The 23,787-nt window shown below is 33.3% G+C and overlaps 2 protein-coding genes and 1 pseudogene across 2 annotated transcripts; 2 read left to right on the top strand and 1 right to left on the bottom strand.

The window, feature by feature from the left end:
* The first annotated feature begins 7,639 nt into the window (after positions 1–7,639).
* On the top strand, positions 7,640–9,342 carry LOC120159395 (annotated as a pseudogene).
* Positions 9,343–13,399: 4,057 nt separating this feature from the next.
* LOC120159396 (biotin carboxyl carrier protein of acetyl-CoA carboxylase-like) lies at positions 13,400–17,607 on the top strand. Its single transcript, XM_039169988.1, has 9 exons — positions 13,400–13,606; positions 14,806–14,979; positions 15,912–15,991; positions 16,337–16,396; positions 16,546–16,785; positions 16,854–16,916; positions 17,073–17,141; positions 17,253–17,298; positions 17,404–17,607. Exons 1-9 carry the CDS (start codon positions 13,597–13,599, stop codon positions 17,472–17,474), a joined length of 813 nt encoding a protein of 270 aa, XP_039025919.1. The 5' UTR covers positions 13,400–13,596; the 3' UTR covers positions 17,475–17,607.
* Positions 17,608–20,692: 3,085 nt separating this feature from the next.
* Positions 20,693–21,609, bottom strand: LOC120159469. Its single transcript, XM_039170064.1, has 3 exons — positions 21,439–21,609; positions 20,913–21,143; positions 20,693–20,829 (listed from the first exon to the last, which is right to left on the bottom strand). Exons 1-3 carry the CDS (start codon positions 21,543–21,545, stop codon positions 20,787–20,789), a joined length of 381 nt encoding a protein of 126 aa, XP_039025995.1. The 5' UTR covers positions 21,546–21,609; the 3' UTR covers positions 20,693–20,786.
* Between the last annotated feature and the right edge of the window lie 2,178 nt (positions 21,610–23,787).

The raw sequence follows: 23,787 nt of genomic DNA on the forward strand, positions 1-23,787 counted from the left end.
CGTGTGAAACACTCACACGCTAAGTCTATGACTTTGTGAGTCATTAAACACATAAAAGTAACTCTAACTACTTAATCATGCATGAACATATCATATCATATCATATCATGCTATCACACAAAACAATATAGCATTTCATGTAATCAAATGTACACATATATACATATTCATCATTTCCATCATTAACCTTACTTCACTATCAATATGATTACTATTTATATCTTGTAATCATATCCTTTCTTACTTAACGTTTTAACCAACATGACTAATTTAACCACGCAATACACATATCATCATTAAAGTCATATGATACAATTCATCTTACAAAAGCATATACATCACATGTAATATATTTATTGTTATATCTTTTTTTAGCCCATGCACATTTCTGATAGCTAAAGATACGTGAGTACATAGAGGTTGTGCACTATGCTGTCACCACAGCTCGTAAAATTCCCACTAGAGGCGCGTAGAATTTGTCCCGTAGGACCACTATATCCCGAAGGACCACTGTATATGTCCCGAATGACCACTATGTCCAAAAGGACCACTATGTCCCAAAGGACCACTGTGTCCCGAAGGACCGCGTAGACCCTCGACTCTTGGCATGCCAACTATATCTATAGATCTCATAACACATAACATGGGCATTATCTTTATATCGTTTCACATAGTCATATCTCATATGCTCATAGCTTTTATCATATCGTTTCTCATCTTCATATAATCATATGATTCACTTTCACGTATCACATATACTTTCTATTTCATATATCTCATGTCATATATCACATGATCATGTAGTTCACTTCTCATATAACTTTGCATGGTTTTACATAAACATATATCATATCTTATTCATATATATATATATATATATATATCCGCAAATACATGTAAACACATATTTTCTTATCTTATAACTTATGTTACATATGCATGTAATCTTATGACTTATTGTTAAGTAACTCAAGTAACATTGTATGATTACATACTTTATTCCATAACCATATATTCACATAGATCACATAGCACGTTTACACTCATACAGTCAAGCATACATACATTTCATATTAATCACATACTTCATGTACTATACTATAGGAATAGACTTATCGCAAGTCAATTTCCATATAATCCTATGCAATAGGATGCACTCACCTTGGCCTCACTAAGTTCCAATCCCCTTTTATGATTTCCTTTCTTTCGATCGAATCTTAACTTGATAGTCGTCCTGAACTTGTTCGTGCTCGATATCTACAAATCATGTACTGATACTTATCAGTATCCAATTGATATACTTTAATCTATCATTTCTTAGAATGAAAGATTTATTCTATTTCCCATTGAAGTGCATCGGTACACTCTACAGTGTATCGATGTATCCCTTAATATGCATCGATGCACTATCCATGCATCGATACACAAAATACATTCGATGTTTTAATCTTAAGGGGGTGCATCGATGTACTCCTCATGCATCGATGCACTAATTGCATTCGATGTTCATTTATTTGAGAGTGCATCGATACACGTTAATATGCATCGATGCACACAACCTAGAAAATATATTTTGAGCCCAAAAATTCTTACTTTGACTTCAAATTCTACTTTTTAACCCCTTATTATGCCTTAAAACTCATGTATACATATGTAAAACTTCTTATAACACTATAACACTTCATTATCTCTCATAATTCACCATAATTCTTGAATCAAAGAATTTCATCAAATTTTCCATGTGTTCTAAATTCAATTCTATCACCTCTAACTTCTTAATTAACCCTTTAACAAGTCAAATTCATCCTTAGAACTTCAAAAACCTTTCTATAACAAAAGTTCATTTCTAAACTCTTAATAGAAATTCCTATCTAATTCTCTCCTCTTACTGTTTTAAGCTTATATAAGTTTTCCTTAAGCTTATATAAGCTTCCCTTAAGCTTATATAACACTCAAGGAATAAAATTCAACTCAAATATTCAAGAATTAACCATCAAAATTAAAATCACCTTTGAGGCTTGAGCATGAACACACGAGAAGAAGAAAGAAAGAAGAAAAATAAGAGTTCCAGACAACTCTCCAACCCACGTGTTATCTCCCTAAATAAGGGATATAAAATATCCTCCAAGCTAATTTACCATATTACCCTTGTAATCCTTTCATAATTACCCTTTAATCCAACACTGAAATATTCTTATTAAATCTTTAAACTTTTCAATTTTCCTAAATTGATCCCCAAATTTCAAAAATTCTCATTTTAGTCACTGACTCGGATTTCTGAATATTACAAATCTCCCCCTCTTTTAAAGAAAATCGTCCTCGAATTTTCACTTTACCTCAAATGAAGCAATCCTTTATAATACTAAAAAATTCTTATCTTACCCTTACTATTAACCTTATACTTATATACAGTTCTCATTCGATACTCAATATATATATATCTTTCTTACGCATTCCATTTCGGTCTTTTCTCTTCTTTGATTATACACTTACTTTTGACCGTTGAAAATCCATATCATGTCATTTATCATGTAAACAGTAACCTCAATTCTCATCACTCCATATCATAGATCAATCTATTTCTTCATTAATCTCTAACTACCTTATAACAATAACCCAAATTCTTATTCCATCATCATTTGACCAAAACACAACCTTAACTTTTCTTCAAATTTGATTAAACATACATTTTACATAATCAAACAATCTTTTCACATCACCTTACACACTTTTCTTATTTCTCTATCAAACTTATCATCTACACTTCCATATAACATTTATCATATCTGATCCTTTAACTCAATCATTTTCATTCTTTATCCATTATTTCTTTATTCATTCAAAATCGAAATCTCCTTATACCCAAATTGTATCTTTCCTTTAATGTTCACATATTCTTTTTCCTACAACTTATACTCATATCTGATTACCGATCTTTATCACATATTCCTCAGCGATATCTTGCTCAACTTTTCAAACTCATACTCTTACTTATACACAATACTACTCCCTTGTTCTAAACTTAAGCGTTATAACTTCCTTTATAAAATGATCGTCGATATACTCATTCTTAAACTTTTGTATTACTCTATAACTTCCCTTAAACATACGAATCCTTACCTCTTTCACTATATCACATTTACATAATCAAGATACATAACTATATTCATATCCATTTCATATCTGGTTAACTTGTCCTAACCATATCTTAAAATCTTATATCTCCCATACATTTTTCATCACATAATCTTGTTAGCTAACGCTAACTCTTTCCATCTTAACTACAAATCATTATCATATCTACACTCTTGCTTACACACAATACTATCTCTTCTTTTCAAACTCATAAGCTCTAATTTTATATATATAACTTATATGCTTGTCATTGATACACTTATTCTTGAACTCTTCTACTAATTCTCACTGCATCATTTGATCTTTTAATGCTATTATGGTGACACTTGTTCACCATATTCTATCTAATCCACAACATAACAAAATTACTCCATATCACTTTTCCAATTCAAAACAATGAAAACTTTCTATCATTATTCAGATATGATTTTAACTTTATGAAATCAACCTTTAATCTTATAAGACATTTTCTGAGGTTTCCGCTCTTCATCCTACCTGGTCAGGGCAGGTGAATTGCTATCACCATCAGATTTGTCAGCTATCGATTCACTTCGACAATTTCTATAATCAATTTCTACTATATCATACAAATCTTATTCTATTAGCAAGACAACATACTCCTTACACTATCAGATCAGAAATTTTCACTTTGAGTTGGCATGTACACATTTTTAAACCTCATTTGACTTCGGTTTAAGCCTAGAATCAGTTGAACCTAGCTCTGATACCATTAAATGTAACACCCCAACCCGTACCCGACCCGAATACGAGTCTGAGGTGTCACATTGACCGTTCAAAACGTTTACTTTGACAAAATCTACTGATATTCAGTTAGACATTTCCAATAAAACCCAAATAATTTCTATTGTATAAAACGTATGGTTTTACAAATTGATTAGAGCGTATCTAGTACAAATCTTTTATCTTACATGCCAACTATATTTCATATGACAAAATACATATAATTTAAACATAATTCTGATCTGAATTGTGAAAAGGAGAATTGACCTGTCTTGCTCCTCTAAACATCTCTTCTTGCTTTCCGGAACCTACGTGTGAAACACTCACACGCTAAGTTTATGACTTAGTGAGGCATTAAACTCATAAAAGTAACTCTAACTACTTAATCATGCATAAACATATCATATCATATCATGCTATCACACAAAACAATATAGCATTTCATGCAATCAAATGTACACATATATACATCATTCATCATTTCCATCATTAACCTTACTTCACTATCAATATGTTTATTATTTATATCTTGTAATCATATCCTTTCTTACTTAACGTTTTAACCAATATGACTAATTTAACCACGCAATACACATATCATCATTAAAGTCATATGATACAATTCATCCCACAAAAGCTTATACATCACATGTAATATATTTATTATTATATATTTTTTTTGCCCATGCACATTTCTGATAGCTAAAGATACGTGAGTACATAGAGGTTGTGCACTATGCTGTCACCACAGCTCGTAAAATTCCTACTAGAGGCGCGTAGAATTTGTGCCGTAGGACTACTATGTCCCGAATGACCACTGTATATGTCCCGAAGGACCACTGTGTCCCGAAGGACCGCATAGACCCTCGACTCTTGGCATGCCAACTATATCTCTAGATCTCATAACACATAACATGGGCATTATCTTTATATCGTTTCACATAGTCATATCTCATATGCTCATAGCTTTTATCATATCGTTTCTCATCTTCATATAATCATATAAGAAAATATGTGCTTACATGTATTTGCGAATATATATATATAAATAAGATATGATATATGTAACATAAGTTATAAAATAAGAAAATATGTGCTTACATATTTTCTTATCTTATAACTTATGTTACATATACCTGTAATCTTATGACTTATTGTTAAGTAACTGAAGTAACATTGTATTATTACATACTTTATTCCATAACCATATTCACATAGATCACATAGCACATATACACTCATACAATGAAGCATACATACATTTCATATTAATCACATACTTCATGTACTATATTATCGGAATAGACTTATCGCAAGTCAATTTCCATATAATCATATGAAATAAGATGCACTCACCTTAGCCTCATTAAGTTACAATCCCCTTTTATGATTTCCTTTCTTTCGATCGAATCTTAACTTGATAGTCGTCCTGGAACTTGTTCGTGCTCGATATCTACATAATCATGTACTGATACTTATCAGTATCCAATTGATACACTTTAATCTATCATTTCTTAGAATGAAAGAAAGATTTATTCCATTTCTCATTGAAGTGCATCGGTACACTCTACAGTGTATCGATGCATCCCTTAACATGTGCATCGATGCACTATCCATGCATCGATGCACAAAATACATTCGATGTTTTAATCTTAAGGGGGTGCATCGATGCACTCCTCATGCATCGATGCACTAATTGCATTCGATGTTCATTTATTTGAGAGTGCATCGATACACATTGAATATGCATCGATGCACACAACCCATAAATTATATTTTGAGCCCGAAAATTCTTACTTTGACCTCAAATTCTACTTATTAACCCCTCTTTATGCCTTAAAACTCATCTATACATGTGTAAACCTTCTTATAACACTATAACACTTCACTATCTCTCATAATTCACCATAATTCTTGAATCAAAGAATTTCATCAAATTTTCCATGTGTTCTAAATTCAATTTTATCACCTCTAATTTCTTAATTAACCCTTTGACAAGTCAAATTCATCCTTAGAACTTCAAAAACCTTTCTATAACAAAAGTTCATTTCTAAACTCTTAATAGAATTTCCTTTCTAATTCTCCTCTCTTAGTGTTTTAAGCTTATATAAGCTTTCCTTAAGCTTATATAACACTCAAGGAATAAAACTCAACTCAAATATTCAAGAATTAACCATCAAAATTAAAACTCACCTTCGAGGCTTGAGCATGAACACACGAGAAGAAGAAAGAAAGAAGAAAAAGAAGAGTTCCAGACAACTCTCCAACCCACGTGTTATCTCCTTAAATATTCAAGCTAATTTACCATATTACCCTTGTAATCCTTTCATAATTACCCTTTAATCCAACACTAAAATATTCTTATTAAATCCTTAAACCTTTTAATTTTCCTAAATTGATCCCCAAATTTCAAAAATTCTCATTTTAGTCACTGACCCGAATTTCGGGATATTACATCATTTTTTTCCAAAAGTTAGAGAATCCAACTAAACCTTATTTCTCTAGGTGAATAGTACTTTTTAGTTAATTACATCACATGTCCTCAAAGTATGACCCTCATTTTTAACTGATCTCTAAACTTTTCAATATTATAATTTTATCTCTAAACTATAATCTTTATTATAAATTGGTCCCCAAAATTTTTGAATATTCTAATTTCATCCCAAATTATACATATATATTAATCACATCCATGTTAATAAAATCATTAGGTTAAGTTATATTATTATATGTTTGAAAAAAAATCAGGTTAAACTATTGTTGAAACTAATTACATATTTGGATGAATTTAATGATGAAATTGGAATGTTTAAAAGTTTGGGGACTAATTTAGAAAGAGGGTCATAGATTATGTATGAAATTAGAATGTGAAAAAGTTTGAGGACTAAATAAGATGAGATTCATTGTCTAGGGATAAAATTGGAATATTTAAAAATTTAAGGACCAATTTAAAATAAGAGTTATAGTTGAAGGAAATATATTGCAATTAACTCTATTTTTAATAGAACTGAATGTTACTATATGTAGTAAATAAACTTGCTCAAACTTCAAACCGCCATTCATGACCGAATTGGTCAATTCCAAAAGATACAATCATAAAATAGTAATAATCTTTGAACAATTATTAAACAAATCATAATTAATTACAAGCAATGATAATAAAAATAAGAAATACGTATTTTCTTATTTTTAAAATATATTTATAATTTGAATATCATGGCCGACTTCCAACTACCATGACAATTGACATCTATCTATGATACTATAAAAATTGAAAACAAAACACAGATATGTATAATATATTATACCAAGGACACTAATTATTAATATGAATATTTCAAAAAATAAATAAAAAATAGAGAATGCCAGAATATTTGTTGCAGTTAATTAATTATTTTAGTAATTGTATTTACTCTAAAAGTTTATTTATCATATATTAAAAAATTATATTATTAATATATATATAAATATATATTATAAAAAATATTTGTAGATCCGTAGCTAATCTCCACTTACTTAATCAGGCCTAAAAAATGCTTGGAAAAGTCGTATACAGAGGTGTCGTGGTTGATTTTATATTCAGAGAGTAAGAAAAAAGCGAACACAGACAAAGAAAAAATATTCAGCAAAATGTTGTTTGGATAATAGAATTCAATAGCCGTCGAGTTCGACTAGAAAATGAAGTATGATGCGCGGACTGGTTGCTCTGTTCATGTCACTATAAAATCATCGAAACCCCATTACGCCATTGCAGCAACCGAGCTCCATTAGGCAAACTAAAGCAGACCAAGGGTTTTTCACTTTTTAGTTGTTGCAGAAACTAAAACAAATGGGAGAGTGTGTAGATACTCAACACCAACAAACTATGCCTCTTCTCACTCCCTACAAAATGGGGAAATTCAATCTTTCTCATAGGTCATATGCTCTTTCCTTCTCTTTGAATGATGTGTTTGAAATTGTTGAATTAATGGAGGTTGATGTAGTTTCTTCCTTTTTGTTTTTCTGCATTTCAGACTGGTAATGCCACCAATGACTAGACAGAGGTCATGGAACAATATTCCTCAGCCACATGCCGCCCTATACTATTCCCAGAGAGCCACCAACGGTAGTCTTATTATAACCGAAGCCACCGTAATTTCCGAAGCGGCTCGAGGGTAATTTAACTTCGTTATCCGGATTCGATTCGATGTGAATAAATATTTTTAATCACTTTGTGCCTTGCAAATGAAGGTACAAAGATACGCCCGGTATGGTCAAAAGAGCAAGTAGAGGCCTGGAAACCCATTGTGGAGGCTGTTCATGCAAAAGGTGGGATCATCTTCTGTCAGATATGGCATGTTGGAAGGGCTTCAACTTATGGTGAGTTTGTATGTCTATTTATAATCTCTTTCCATCATGATTTTTGTTGATAATCTAATCACATGCATACCTCAATGAACAGAGTATCAGCCAAATGGACAAGCTCCTATCTCCTCTACTAGCAATGAATTGAAGCCCCAACTTCAAGCGAATGCCGACGAACCGGCAAAATTCTCGCCTCCGAGGAGATTAACGACGGATGAGATCCCTCAGATTGTCAATGAGTATAGACTTGCTGCAAGGAATGCTATGGAAGCCGGTAAGTATTTCATGTGCTTACCATTAAGTATTTTATGGTTTATAAAAGAGACCTATCTGAAATGATGCCTTTTGGACTCACAGGTTTCGATGGAGTTGAGATACATGGGGCACATGGATATCTACTTGACCAGTTCATGAAAGATCATATAAACGATCGAACGGATCGATATGGTGGATCTCTAGAGAACCGCTGCAGGTTCGCATTAGAAGTAGTCGAAGCTGTTGCAAATGAGATAGGAGCGGACAAAGTGGGGCTTAGGCTATCTCCATATGCAGACTATTTGGATTCCGGCGACTCCGATCCGACAGCATTAGGCGTTTACATGGCCGAGTCATTGAACAAATACCAAATCCTTTACTGCCATATGGTTGAACCTAGGATGAAACTTTCCGAAGAAAGTTTCGAAACAACTGAAAGCTTGCTTCCTATGAGGAAGGCTTTTAAGGGTACTTTCATTGTAGCTGGAGGATATGATAAACAAGATGGAAACAAGGCAGTGGCTGATAATCGAACCGATCTTGTCTCGTTCGGTCGCTTGTTCTTATCGAATCCGGATTTGCCGAAAAGATTCGAGCTCAATGCGCCTCTTACTAAGCACAACCGGAGTACCTATTGCCTACCGGATCCTGTCGTTGGCTACACTGATTACCCATTTCTTGAAGAAACTGCTTGAGAGAGAGGATTTGGCAAAGTTCAAATGGTTTGCTTCTCATCAATAAAATAAAAGATGTTGAACGTTTAACATGTTCAATCTCACCTCTTTCGATCATTATGTATTCCAAAAATATTTTATATTAAGAATTCAAAATACATTAAATAAATAAATAAACACACTTGTAATATTGTGGTCCTGGACCGGAAGAAACACCTGACCTAAATTTTATTTTACTAAAAAAAATAAAAAAATAAAATGAATATGCGTACCGAAAACAAGTTTGGGTTAGCTACTGGCAAATATGTATGAATTCTGGTAAGATTGTGGTCCACATTTTGAATAAAAACCCAGCTTTGATGAGTATAAACTGTGTTAATCTCACACATTAAAAAAATGTATTAATATTAATATTAATTATCATTTAAAATAAAATTATTTTAATATTTTTTTAAACTAAGTTGATGTTATCTTATTTTTGTTATATATAGCATTATATTTAAGGGAAATCTAAACTTGCAAGTTAAAAAAAAAATTAATTGTCCTTATTCTCATATGTAATGGGGTAAGAGGAGGTAGGATAGTAAGTTATCTCAATGTCAGGTTGAGAGCAGTTTCCGTGGAAAATCTCCAATTTTAAATTATCTACCATGAGACTCGATCTCACGACCACAAGATTAAGAGTCTTACGCTCTACCAATTGAATTGAACGGACAAATCTACAAGATCAACAGAAAAAGGGGAAAAAAATTACAGTTGTGATAATACTGTACTTGGCCAGTTGTACTCAGTTGCGTTTGGCTGGGGTAGTTCTGCGGTGTGGCGCCTAAAAAACGGCTAATAACACTCTCCGGTGTATAAATGACATCGACTTCCTTCCTCCTCATTTCTTCCATCTCTTCTTCTTCCTTCCTCCTCCCTCTTTTCTTCTTCATATTTTTTCAGTTCATCATATTTTTTTTCTACATAGCTCTTCATCTCTTTTATTTCACCCTTCAATTGATCTCCTTCATCCAAGTATTTATCAACCACCCCCTTCACCCCCGTAAGTTCACTCCTCAATTTTACAACCTCCTTCACCACTCCCTCAAATTTTTCACCCGTCACCATCTTAATATCACCCCTTAACACCCCAACTTCTTTCACCACTTCACCCCTCAACACCTCTACTTCTTTCACCACTCCATCTATTTTTCCTTCCACTACCCCCTTATGCCTCTCAAGTGTATCTTCGACTCTCTCAAGTTTCTCTTCGACTCTATCAAGTTTCTCTTCGACTCTTGATTGTCTTTGCATGATATCAAATTGGATTTTTTTTATATCAGCCAATTCAGACATCAAAATGTCGAAGTTACTATGTTTTCCCTCACCGTCGTCCCACTCACCGTCATCCCCCAATACAACCATCTCTCCTTTCTTCTCCTCTGCCTCCTCTACATCCTTGCCAATAACCTTCAAAATTAAATTACAATATTAAGACATTGATTATATTCTTAATATTATTTAATTACATTTATTACCCTTTCTTGCTTCTTCGCTCTATCCAACTTCAACTTCACCATCACTCTAACCACCTCTTTTTTCCCCCATGCACGGATGCGTGCCACTCCGGTTCTTTCATAAGCCGGCACTGCCTCACAGCCCGACCAAAAATCGAACAGTGTAACCTGCATTTATAATAAAATTTATATTTTTATATAAAAACAAAAAAAGTTCTTCAACTCATTTACCTCTAAGATTGCTATGCACCCTTTGAGGTATCTCTGGCTGCCCTTTTTAAAGGTGATTATTGATTCAATCAATCTCGAATGGATATATTCAGCCTAATTGAATTCACCCTTCAAGCCTTCATCGCAAATGAGCTTCATATATTCCTTGTTCGTTGACGTATTACCCGTTGGACAAAGAAAGATACCGACAAGGTATAATAGAACTCTGGCCTTCAGCTCATCCCCAACGTAAGATCCACTTTTTATTTCCTCTTCAATTTCAGCATATGTCACCTTCTGCTTCAAACCATATTTGGAGGCAAGCGCTTTTCAGTCCTTACTCTTACAGACTTCTACAACACTTTTGCCTTCATTTTCTACCCTCAATACGACTGCAGCACATGAGATCCCGAGAGGAAATGAAAAATCACCATACTTAGCAATACATTGTCTGACATCAAATTGCGCCATCAAGGATCGACACAATTCCCTCCGAATAGGTCGATCCCTTACTCCTACCAACGATCCAAAACCTATTTCTCCCAGCACATTCAACTAACCCTTCTCCTTAAGGTGTTTAATTAATGAATTCACCCTTTTAATGTAGCATCTTGTCGACACTTCCTACATTTTTTAACAATATATAATGTTATAGTTCTTATATATTTTGTATCAACGTATTTACAAGTTTAATGAATACCTTATTTTCATGTGCTTTCCTCCGTTCTTTGTATTCTTTACTATCATTCCTTGACTGTGTGATGTAAGGTTCCTTTTCAGCATCACTCATTGAATTCATTTGGACCTCACATCTTTTGTCACCTAATATTAAACATAAACGTTTCTTAATCAATACATTAACACTAAATACTACTCAATGTCAATTTCATTTTACATACCGAACCGCTCTGTGTGCCATCTTCCTTCATCCTTTTGCATTCGGCCATACTGTCAACATTTAAAATTTGTAATCAATTTAAAGTTTATCGATACTTTAATCCAATTACCATTTCAACAATAATAACAAAAAGACATTGATACTTACTAGAAGTACATATATCCACCCTTTGGTTGCTTTCGAGTCTCGGCCTCAATTTCAAAGTCATCTGTTCCACCAATAATTTTCCAACCCATTGACTCCATTTTTCCTTCATATATCAGTTTACGCAAATCAAATTATTTTGTTACATACACTTTATTCAATATACAAATATAGATAACTACTCTTGTGGTAAAACGGTTTTCTTCAAAAGAATTTGAATGGCCACACCAAAATGTGTCGGCACATTTATAAACCTATAATATCATTTTCTACCTATAATATTTAATAAAAGTATCGACATTTATATTTTTCCTTGAATATCACTTTCTACCTGCAATCGGTCACAAATGCATCTTTACTCCAAAACCCCAAACAACACATAAAAATCCTATCGCGATTACTGTAATAATAAAAAATTAGGATTTTGACAACATACTTTTCGATTCGACTGCAGCAACAAACAAACAAACTTCGCTTTAGAAACGCCTTCTGAAATGCATCAACAATTACGCTTCGATTTCAAAAACTCGTCCGTTCTATCTATTTTCAGAGGATATTTAGCTATGACCTTTATATTTTCATCGGATATGTTATTTATATTTAATCGATACAAATACAAAAGTGTCGATACTTTTATGTCAGGTGTCGATACTTTCGAAAGGATAATTACCTATTTCTTTGAAAGTGTCGATAATTTATTACACATACTTATGAAAGTATCGACACTTTCAATATATCTGGTATCATTTTACCAGTTTTATCATTTTGATACCGGTTTTATCATATTTTTACCTGTTATATCGTTGTGGATCGATATATTTTTTAAAGTATCGATACATTATAGGCGCTAAAACTGCTTCTCTTTTAAATTCACAAAGTGTCGATCCTTATATAAAGTATCGACACTTTCAATATATCCGGTAACGTTTTACCGGTTTTATCATTTTGTTACCGGTTTTATCATATTTTTACCTGGTATATCGTTTTGGATCAATACATTTTTTAAAAGTATCAACACTTTATAGGATTTAAAACTGCTACTCTTTTAAATTCACGAAGTGTCGATCCTTATATTAAAGTACTGACACTTTAAATGTATCCGGTAGCGCTTTACCGGTTTTATCATTTCAATACCGGTTTTTCATAGTTTTACATGTTATATCGTTTTGGATCGACACATTTTTAATTTGGATCGACACGAACCGACAAGTTAAGTTTACCGGTTGCACAATTTTTTAATATTTCTTCATGACTTAGACCTACTATATTATTATTAGTCAACATTTCCGGTAGCACTAAACCGAATTTATTAAATATATTTTAATATATCTAGTAACGCCGTATATTAACTCGTCTTTCCTGAGACAATCCCGCTTGGCTGAGCCGTATGGGAAAGTCTTAAGTGTGGTAAATTTAATATATGATTAAAAAAAACGTTATCGATTTTATTATTATTATTTATTTATTTTGTTAAAAAAATAGAACTTACCAGCGGTCTGTGCTGTTCTATTTTGGCTACACATTGCTGAAATTTCCTTCATGGGGATTAACGCTTGACTGCACATTTTAGTTCACCTACACCTTTTCTCATTGCTCTCGTTTTCATCTTTTTTTCCTGGGGTTTTTTGTTCTTCAAAGTTTTTACATTTGGTCCCTTGGAAAATAAAGAGAAAAGAAGAAACCCGCTGCTTTTTCCATGGCCACATGTATGTATCTCACTCTCTCTTTTTGTATGATTTTTAGGGGATTTTATTTGGGTTTTGGTTGCTTTTGAAGTTTTGGAGTAAAGTTTGTGTTTTTTCTTTTTACTCCTCTTTTGTGTCTTGGTTTTTGAATTTGCTTTTGCATAGGGGAAATGGAAATCGGTTTTTTTTTCTTGAAAGACTGGGGATTGTTTGGAATTGGAAATTTTTTACTTGAATTATAAACATTGTGGTAAAGTTGTTTACTTGTTGGTTCCTAAGATTTTCAAAATTGAATATTGATTGCCATTTGGATTATTCTTAATGCTTTTTTATATACTTATGTTTTGGAAATTATTCACTTTGCTCTTGTTAGTTTATAAAATATTGTTAATTCATGGTTTTCTGGAAACACAGTTGCCTTCTTGCGATTTTTTCTAAAAGTTTTGAAACATATGATTTTGCCTGTGCTTTTGTTTGGTATGTAACCTATAGTGGTTCTACTTCATTCTTGTAATACACACAGATACATACTTTAAGATTCATAAAATATCAATGCCATAAAATGTATTATTTGAATAGACTGAAGTGTCTGTTTCTACATGTTAAGTGACTTTCTGTTGTAGTGAAGAAGTTCAATCTGATTATTATGTTCGAATGCAGTATGTTTGACATTTATAAAAAGCTAGTTCGATTACCACTTTCTGTTGTCTTGAGTCTGCACGTTTGCTGTAAATGTAAAGATTCAAATTTGTCTAATATTTCATGTCTCCTGGGCTGCCGTTGGATGACATGCATCTTGTGATGCATGCACCGGTGTAATACTTGAGTTAGCACCTGCCATATTTGCAGACAATAGCAGTTTATTCATGCTTTGATTCGGACATGCACACTCCAGGCAGGGAGAACCCAACATGTTTGATAGAGCTATGAAATTGCTTGTAGTACTGAAATGTATCTATGTATGCATTACACAATACAGGCCTTGCATTCTTTGCATTGAGTTGAAAGACATTAATTAGACCTTAGAAATGCTTGTACATTCATAACTTTAAAATCCAGAAATTGTCTTTGGACCCGTTATTAATCTGACATGACTTCTCTATTATTCTTTCCACAAAACCAATAAAGATTTTTTAGCCTTTAATCATTTTATCATTACTTGAGAAACTTTCATATATGTATGTCTGCACTTTAGTCATTGCAACTTGCTCTTATTTCAGGTAGGATAGGAGCTCCAAATATTAGAATTCCAAAGTTGTGTTTTGAGAAAGCAAAAGTTGATAATTCATATCTGAAGATTTGTCTAAGGCAAAGACCAATTCAATCTGCTTCCCTGGTTAGACGCTCAGAGAAGGCATTCAGCATAGGATGCGGTCTAACTTTGGAAACCCAGGGTAAGTAATTTCTGCTAGTATAGGCCACCGTTTTTATTTTATTATTATTCCCAGTGAACTATAGTAGCCAAGATCTCTTATTACATATTTATATCAAGTGGTAAATCCTGGTTTGATCTACTTTATTCACCGTGCAGCAAGGTATGGTGATATAGAGAGCTGAGACAGTAATCTATCATGCTTTCACTTATAGTTCTTCTGGTTCTTAAAGAAATACGTTTCACATTGTTTCAGTCTCATGAGGACATATATACTATGCTCCCTTACATGTTTCTTGATTTAGCAGAATTTTACCCCTTGGGTAGCAATAGAGACTAATATTTCCATAAAAGCCTTTGGTAATTATTCAGTAAATATACGTATATACGATAAAACAAATACACACACTACTTATGCAGCTTTCTATAAATCGAAAAGTAGTTTTTAGTTTGTTTACTCTAGAGGACAATATGATAGTTTCTATGGTGCAAGTTGATAACATTGATTTCATCTCTCTTTGCCATTCGATTGTCCACTCAGAGAAGTACTTACTGATTCAAATGTTTAATTTTTTTCATATTTTGAAGTTTCCTCATCATCTCTGTTATTGCTTTTGAGTTCTATAAACGACAATGATATGTTAGAAGTGTCATATTTTATGACATTTCTTTCTTCATTTTCCATTCTATATATAATGCTTAAAAATCGGATATTAGGGTGAGAATCTTATTCATTTCTGCCATTACTTAGCTTATATCTACACCCTTTTACTTAGCTTATTCATTTCCATTCTATATATAATGATTTGTTGAAAGTGTCATATTTTATGACATTTCTTTCTTCATTTTCCATTCTATATATAATGCTTAAAAATCGGATATTAGGGTGAGTATCTTATTCATTTATGCCGTTACTTAGCTTATATCTACGCCCTTTTGGTTTACGTCTTGCAGCTACTACAAATTTAGCAGATGACTCTGAAGAGACTAAAACGTCTGGTTTGACTAGCCAGCTTATTCCAAATTCATCTGGGGTGAGTTCATAATTGTTTTTTTAAAATCATTAATTAAAGCATTGTATGTTATGCAAAATCATTATTGGTATCCTTTTTTCACCTTTAAATAAAAAATGTTTTGACTGGTAGATTTTGAATTGTACTGCACATTAGCTGTTTCAAGCACCTGTGAAAAAACTGTATATGGAAATTATAGGGAAAAAAAGTAACTGTTTTTTCTTGTTTTTTTATGTATTCAGACTTTTGAAATTTGGAATAAATATGTTAATATTTTATGATTTGGAATGCCTTCTATAAATGAATGAAAAATTATACATCGAGCTTATATTTTAGAAGTTCGTAGTTTACAATCTCTAATTGCAGGTGGAATCTCTGGTCAGAGATGTATGCGATACGACTTCCATTGCAGAGTTTGAACTGAAAGTAAGCGGATTTTATTCTTGTGCCATAAATTGTTTGACTAATGTGAATGGCTTTTCTAATTGAATTGTTTTGCTTTGAATAGAAGCAATTGCAGATGTTGGAATTTATGTATTATCAAATTCTTAATCGTTCTTCTGTCTCCTCTTTAGCTTGGTGGATTTCGGCTATACATTGCAAGGGACTTAGCTGGAAAAAGTGAACCTCCGCCTGCGTTTGCAAGTCCTCCTCCTATCAGTGTCAGCACCAATAAAAATGTTGAAGCACCTGTATCAAATGGAGCTGTTTCAACTTCTTTAGCTATCACCAAACCACTTTCTTCTTCAGGGAGAATCGAATCGTTCCTTGATAAAGCTGCAGATGAAGGCTTGGTGATTCTTCAATCCCCAATGGTGAGAATCCAAAAATTTAGATTCTTCCCTTTCTTTGAACTCATAGAACTAAGAAGATAATTGTGCAGGTTGGTTTCTTCAGGAGATCACGAACCATAAAGGGGAAGCGTACTCCACCGTCGTGTAAGGAGGTAAATAGTATTGGTCTATTCCTTGTTTTTCGAAGTGTTATCTTCAACAGACAACATTCATGAAGCCATTGTTTTGGAAGCCATCATAGTCTAGTGTGTCCGATTGGTTCCTTTGTCCTCTCAAAGCCTGAATTGTTGCTTTTCTTCATGCAACAGAAGCAAATAGTAAAGGAAGGCCAGGTGCTTTGCTACATCGAACAACTAGGCGGTGAAATTCCGATCGAGGTATAAATCTCAATTCCGATCGAACAACTTGTCTTTACGTTTCTTGTATGTTTAAGTTTATATGGTCAATCAACTCGGATTTTATTTCTAACTCCGATCATTCTCTTACAGTCTGATGCATCTGGAGAGGTCATAAAAATCCTAAGGGAGGACGGTGGTATGTCTTTGACATCTTTCAATATATTTCAACCTGTGGCATTTATCGGTGCTGCCGCAGTGCTGCATGATCAGTTATTCTAACGTTCTTTGCTTAATACAACAGATCCCGTCGGATATGGTGATGCCCTTATCGCACTTCTCCCTTCTTTCCCCGGGATAAAGAAGCTGCAGTAGTAATTTGTTGGTTATCCACTGGCTTGATGCAGATGTAAGCTGTATGCTTTTTATTCTCTTTAAATGAATGAATGAATGAATGCTCCTGCCTCTTAGCATTTCAGTACCTGAGGATTGTCTTGCTGATAAAAATATTTGTAGTCTTGATATTGGTTTTTTTTTCCTGTTAGTAATTGAAATATTGAACTTCTGAACATCATTGGGAATCTGCCGTTAAAGTTCTGGCCTTTTTATTCATAATATCTCCCAACTGTTTGGTTTACAGCATTATAGTTTCTTTTTTATTATTTTAAAAAAAATGAATTAAGAAATATTTTTTACTAAGACGAAAATTATTTTTAATTTTATTTCTTTTAAAAAAAATATTTGCTAAAGGCAACATATCTGGTCTAGCTAAAAAGAAAACCAACTGCAATTGTCGGGGCCAAAAAGTATGGGTGAATATTCGACCGAGTTAAGTAAAAAATTTCGAGTTAGTCAGTTGATGAGTATTATTTTATAATTCAATTTTTTTTTTAAAAATTTTCGAGTTTCTTCAGTTAAGTCGAATTGTTTGAGTTTACGAAATATCAGTGACCAATATAAAAACGCTACCACTGCAATATAAACCTTCAAATATGTGTTATTGTAGTATGTGTTATTGTAGAGTGTTCATAATCAGATATCCAAAGACGTGGGTATATAATTTTCCGGATGGTAAAAAGATATTCATGCATGGTACTAATATCATAACTAGTTATTTTTAAAGTGTAAGGACCAAATCGAGGTTTTGATAAACTTTAAGGGTCATTAGATATTATGCCATTTTTAAAAGGCTTATATCACGAATAAGTTTTTAAAATATATCATTTTTTCAAGTATCTAAAGTAATTTTTTTTGTCAAAATAAGTACTTAAATTTATCTTTTTGGTCAAAATAGTTACCTAAAGTATTCAATTTTTTTAATCTAAATTCTAAAAAAATTGAATACTTTAGGTATCTATTTTGACAAAAAAACTTTATGTACCTATTTTGACCAAAAAGATAAATTTAATTACTTATAAAAAATACTTTAAGCAGAAAAAAAGAGAGTAAACTTTAATTACTAATTTATAATATAAGCGTTTTATAAATTTGGAGACAACAATACTTTCCATGCATAATGCTACAATCAAATTTAGCATAGTGGTCAAAAGAGTCCACGAAGTTTAGATTTTGAAGAAACAGGAGGTTTTCAGTTGGTAGATACGAAGGTTCCCGCAGCTCCGGTCGTTGAAACTTGAAAGAACGTCGACTCTGTCGTGATTCGTGATAACAATGAATGCTTAGTAGAGGAAATGCAGAGCTTGAACCACTGGAATGAGTTAAACATGTAACAAATGATTCTGCTATTGAGAGATTTATGAGTGCTGAAATGTTGCATACCTGCATTCAACAGATTGGCCTTCACTCATTCAAAGACTCAAAGCAACAGATTGGCCTTCACATACAACTTAGTAAAACACGAGCAGAAGCACAAACCCAGTTTCATATCTCTATTGTTGAACCTCAACTGTGTTTTCAAAACCGTCAAGGTATACATATCAGGATGTTCAAGATTGATGGAGTTAACATGGCTGATTTTAGCTCCAAATCTGAGGCGTTTTATTGTAATGGGTTGCCAGAAAATGGAAGAAATAATCAATGGGGTAAAACTGAAGCTGTTGGCAAAACTCTAGTCCCTTTGCAGCAGAACTGGAGAGCATTTACGGGGATGCACTTCCATTCCCATACATGAAGGAAATTCATGTCCATGCATGCCTAAAACTGAGGAGACTTCCACTCAACTCCAACAGTGCAAAGAGAAACGAATTCACGAAAAGGAAATGGGGTGGAAAGAGCTGCATTGGAAGGATGAATCTACTCGAAATGCTTTTCTTCCTTGTTTCATTGCAGAAGTAATGTTGCCTTCACCTTTGTCGATGTTCTTCGATTCACTCTGCACGTTTGCTTTCAGAAAGTAACCTTTTTGTATCCTCTGACATGGTTGATATGGTTGTCTGAACAGGCGATCCCTCAGCAAGAACAATCGTTCATTGTTCTAAGTCAGCAGATTGTCAGTCTTTAGGCCATGAGTGTGAAATATGAGGGGCACTACAATGCAGGGAGCTACTGATTTCTCAAGGAAAAAAGCTTTTACTTGGTAGATTTTCGACAAAAGCTCCGTATTCAACACTGAATCAGAGCAAAGAACAAAATGAATACAATTCAGTGGTACTTGCAAGCTTCTATCAAACATCTCTACATAAAAAGTACGAAACGAAGCCTGATATGAAAGATTCTAAATTCCAAAGGCAACATCAGCTTCTGGAAACTGAAATCCATATCCGAATCCTAACCAAACCTATTGATAGGGTCTTTAGCCATGAAAAGCCAAAGAATTATCCTAAACTATAACCCAGCAAAGCAAACCAGTTCCAAATAAAATAAAACTAAAGCAAATCAATTACTATTCTTTTTCTATATTCCAGACATGGAAGTAAAACCCAATTCCAAACTCAGTTTAGGCTTCCCTATCTAGGCTTAAACAAAAACCAAACAAAAACCAAACAAAGAGAACAAAAAATTAACAAAGGTGAAAATTAAGGCACGAGAGTTTTCCCAAATTCTGAAGATTTTCTCTATATGCAACAGTGGTTTAGAGATGGAGCAGCAGTGGGAAAGAATCCTTGTGCTGTTAAGTATATGAATCCCTCCATCTTGCATTCAATGTATTGTTAATTCTGGTTAAATTTAAGGTGGAAAAAACAGAAATTTCCTTGGAAAGAATAGTAATAATAAAGTGAAGTTATAAAATACAGAAACGAAAGAGTGTAATCACAAGTTGCAAGATATTGAAACCCTACGTCACTGAATGAAACACTAAATGCATCTTCCCAAATTACCAAAAAAGAAAAAAGACTGTCAACAGCATCCAATAAAAAAAATTATGTTTTTCATTCCCTTTTCTAATGGTGGGCCTAATTGTTAGCTTTTGTTTCTTTTTTTCTCTACACCAGTGGTCTCAAAACTGTTAAAACCGCCAAATTTTGCAGTACCAACTCATATGCAGAGGGCTTGCATTTTGCCTTCACAACAACTTGACTCTCCTTGCCTTGGAACCATGGATCAGTTTTCTTACATCCTTTTTAATGGACAAAAAAGCACAAACTACAGCAACCATCAACGTTGGATACATTTGGATAGATTCTGTGCGGAACATGCATTGAAATTGTCCCAGAATGTTTTCTCTGAGAAAACCCCATATGATAAGCATTGTCCCAAAGAGACTCATCCTTCCACGCCTTGACAGACCTAGAAAAGCTCCCACCACAGACAAGTAGCTTCCTGCAACAATCTGATGTAGTCCAAAAGTTGAAATATTAGTGCTTATCAAAATACAGATTAATCGAAGCAATGCATATGAATCCTTGAATCGACCTCGAGGCGCTGGAGATCGGATACTGCAGTAGATTTCCTCGAACTGGCGGTTTTATATAATTGAGCAATTTGCTGTAACTTGGAAGAGTTTTGTTTGTGATAATGCCATTGACAATTGCCCCTGGATATAGAAGGACCTTAACAACATGTGTAGGGAAGAGTTCAGTGGCAATCAACTGGGAGGATGTTATCTCAATGGGAGTTTTGCAGATTCCAAATCTACATTGTACCCTGTAGAGTTAGACCATAAATGTCAACAAATACTTTGGTTTGGGGCATATTTAGACAGACTCCCAAACATCAAACAAAGTTAAAATATCAGAGTTCCTAGCAATAATGTTTAAGCAAAAGAAACCATTGCTGCAGTAAACTTTCCAGATGGCATGGAACGTTCAGATTCTATGAAATACATTTTAAAAAAGGAACCTTTTTTATGTTTTTACATTCTGGGAAGTATACAAACGACCATTGCGTCATTGTAAAATGTGGGGGAAAAGGGAGTGGGGGTGAAATGAGAAAAAATTACCTGAAAAGAGGGATTTGGAAGATTATGAGGAGGAGATACATAACAGAAGCAATGGAGGAAATGGAAGTTGCCCATTTCTTTGAAGAAGCCATTGGAGATGGAAACATTCAGAAAAGGTCTCCCAAGAAATGGGAAGGAAAAAGAAAAGAAAAGAACAAGGAAATAGGGGAGATGTTGAGATGGTAGGAAGCAAAAGAAAATTATTGTGGTAAAACTTCTATTTTTTGAGGGGGTGGAAATCATGTGGTTATTTTGTTCACACGTTCTTACATTTCGATTTTGCTGTACATTTGGTCTCCATTTCAATGTCATTAAATCCAGAAAGTCAACAACACCAATGGGTGTGGGTGTGCATTTACACCAGAAATGATAATTTTAGACATGGTTACATGATAGAGAAATTATAATAGGATATTAATACAAAAATGTATATCAGATTTTTTTTTATATAAAAATATTTCATTAAGCGAACTCAATGCTAAAATATGTCTAAGAAAATTATGAACATAGGTTACATTACAATAATCTCAAACTAATAAAAAAAACAAAGAATTTATCCTCTTCCGCCAAGACAATAATGTGTAATTTAGATATATTTATAACATCTAATCTCACAATTACAATAATAGATGTAAGCTGCATCATAAATTTTAGGGTAAAATATAGTATGGTCATTGAATTTTTCTAAAGTTTTCATTTAAGTCCCCCAACTTTTAAAACTTACAATACAATCCTCAAACATTTAATCCGTTTACAATATGGTCCCTGACCGTTACACTGTCGTTAGTATGTTTGCAATATGGTCACTGAACTTTTCAGACACTTGCATTTATGTCCCCCAACTTTTAAACTTGCAACACAGTTTTCAATTTCATTATAAACCCCAAATTCCTTTTCAATCTCGAATTTCCTTTTTCGTCTTTCTCTTCTCATTTCTAGTGTAACTTTTCAGTCGGGGATGCATGAGAAATTCTAATATAACTTTGAATTATGTGGAGGTGTTGACTTGAATAAGGGTCCATTGAGAGAATACCCGACCAATGGACTATCGGGACCATCAACGATTCAAGGTGTAATGTTAGATACAAGTCATCTTAGGTGAATCATAGATGTTCGATTAAATGCTTGTGAGAAAAAAATGGGGTTAGAAATAAAGAGTTGAAAAATACTACTAAGATGAACTAAGTATTATTGTTGAAAGTCACCAACAAAGCTGGAATTATTTTGTATAAATGACATATAATAATTTCTTCGTTTAATCTTTATGGTTAAAGATTTTCCAACAAATGATCAAATATAATGAAATCTCAAACAACGCATTCACCTCTCAGTTTCTTTCGCTCACATGCACTCTCTTTTGGTTTTTGTTCTTCAATTTTCCACCATGTAAAATTGTAAAATTTACAAAAAAAAAATGGAGGAAGAATTGCTGGAATGCAACATTGATTGAGTTTATTTCTTAGCATCTCCCCTCACTTACAAGAATGTATTTATTTTCTCTTTGGGCTATCTGGAAGTAAGCTTTTCCTCTTTCGCACTTTCCCATTTTCAGCGCATTGTGTGTGTTTTGTTGAAATTTTTATGTTTCTGGAACTGCATGTCAATGATCTGGATATTCAGTGTTAGTTTTGAACCAAAACCATCTAATTTTCTTTCTTTCTTCTTAATCAAAAATTTTAGTACTCCTTATGAAAGATATCCAGTCCATCATAATAGAAGTGAAATAGTATCCTAGGCTATTTTTTTGGTTTTTCTTTAAACCAGAGAATTAGTTGTGAGTATCGACATAGTGAAATCGCCAGGCTCAATCCGAGAGACTGTTGGTACTAGTTTACTGGGAATTGTATTGATTCGACCTATGGTTTTCGACATCCTCTGAGCTCATATTCTTTTAATAAGTTCATTTTGATTATAGGACTGATATATCGTGAACGAATTGGATTTTTTTACATGTTTTAGAATTTTTACAGTTGAATTGTATTGAATTATAACTTTATAAGACAATTCTGCATGCACGCAACTCGAAATGCATCATGACAGTGTAGTATATTTAGAGCACTATTTGACCTTGTCATGATGCCTTTCGAGTTGCGAAAGAGACTGAGAGGTGAATGCGCTGTTTGATATTTCATTATATTTGATCATCTGTTGGAAAATATTTAACCACAAGGATTAAACGAAGAAATTATTATATGTCATTTATATAAAATAATTACAGCTTTGTTAGTGATTTTCAACAATGATACTTAGTTTATCTTAATAGTATTTGTCAACTCTGCATTTCTAACCCCATTTTTTTTCTCACAAGCATTTCATCGAACATCTATGCTTCACCTGAGATGGCCTATA

The sequence above is a fragment of the Hibiscus syriacus genome, unplaced genomic scaffold (assembly GCF_006381635.1).
Source record: "Hibiscus syriacus cultivar Baekdansim isolate YM2019G1 unplaced genomic scaffold, ASM638163v2 tig00111366_pilon, whole genome shotgun sequence".
NCBI classification, from domain to species: Eukaryota; Viridiplantae; Streptophyta; class Magnoliopsida; order Malvales; family Malvaceae; genus Hibiscus; species Hibiscus syriacus.

What these genes read in the sequence shown, in the direction of transcription:
- LOC120159396 (XM_039169988.1), top strand. An exon ending in TCTAACTTTGGAAACCCAGG is followed by an intron (nt 14,980 to 15,911) that starts GTAAGTAATTTC and finishes TACGTCTTGCAG; the next exon opens with CTACTACAAATTTAGCAGAT. An exon ending in TTGCAGAGTTTGAACTGAAA is followed by an intron (nt 16,397 to 16,545) that starts GTAAGCGGATTT and finishes TCTCCTCTTTAG; the next exon opens with CTTGGTGGATTTCGGCTATA.
- LOC120159469 (XM_039170064.1), bottom strand. Translation starts at nt 21,545, where the DNA reads ATGTTTCCATCTCCAATGGCTTCTTCAAAGAAATGGGCAACTTCCATT. An exon ending in TTCCAAATCCCTCTTTTCAG is followed by an intron (nt 21,144 to 21,438) that starts GTAATTTTTTCT and finishes CTAACTCTACAG; the next exon opens with GGTACAATGTAGATTTGGAA. An exon ending in CCGATCTCCAGCGCCTCGAG is followed by an intron (nt 20,830 to 20,912) that starts GTCGATTCAAGG and finishes GGACTACATCAG; the next exon opens with ATTGTTGCAGGAAGCTACTT.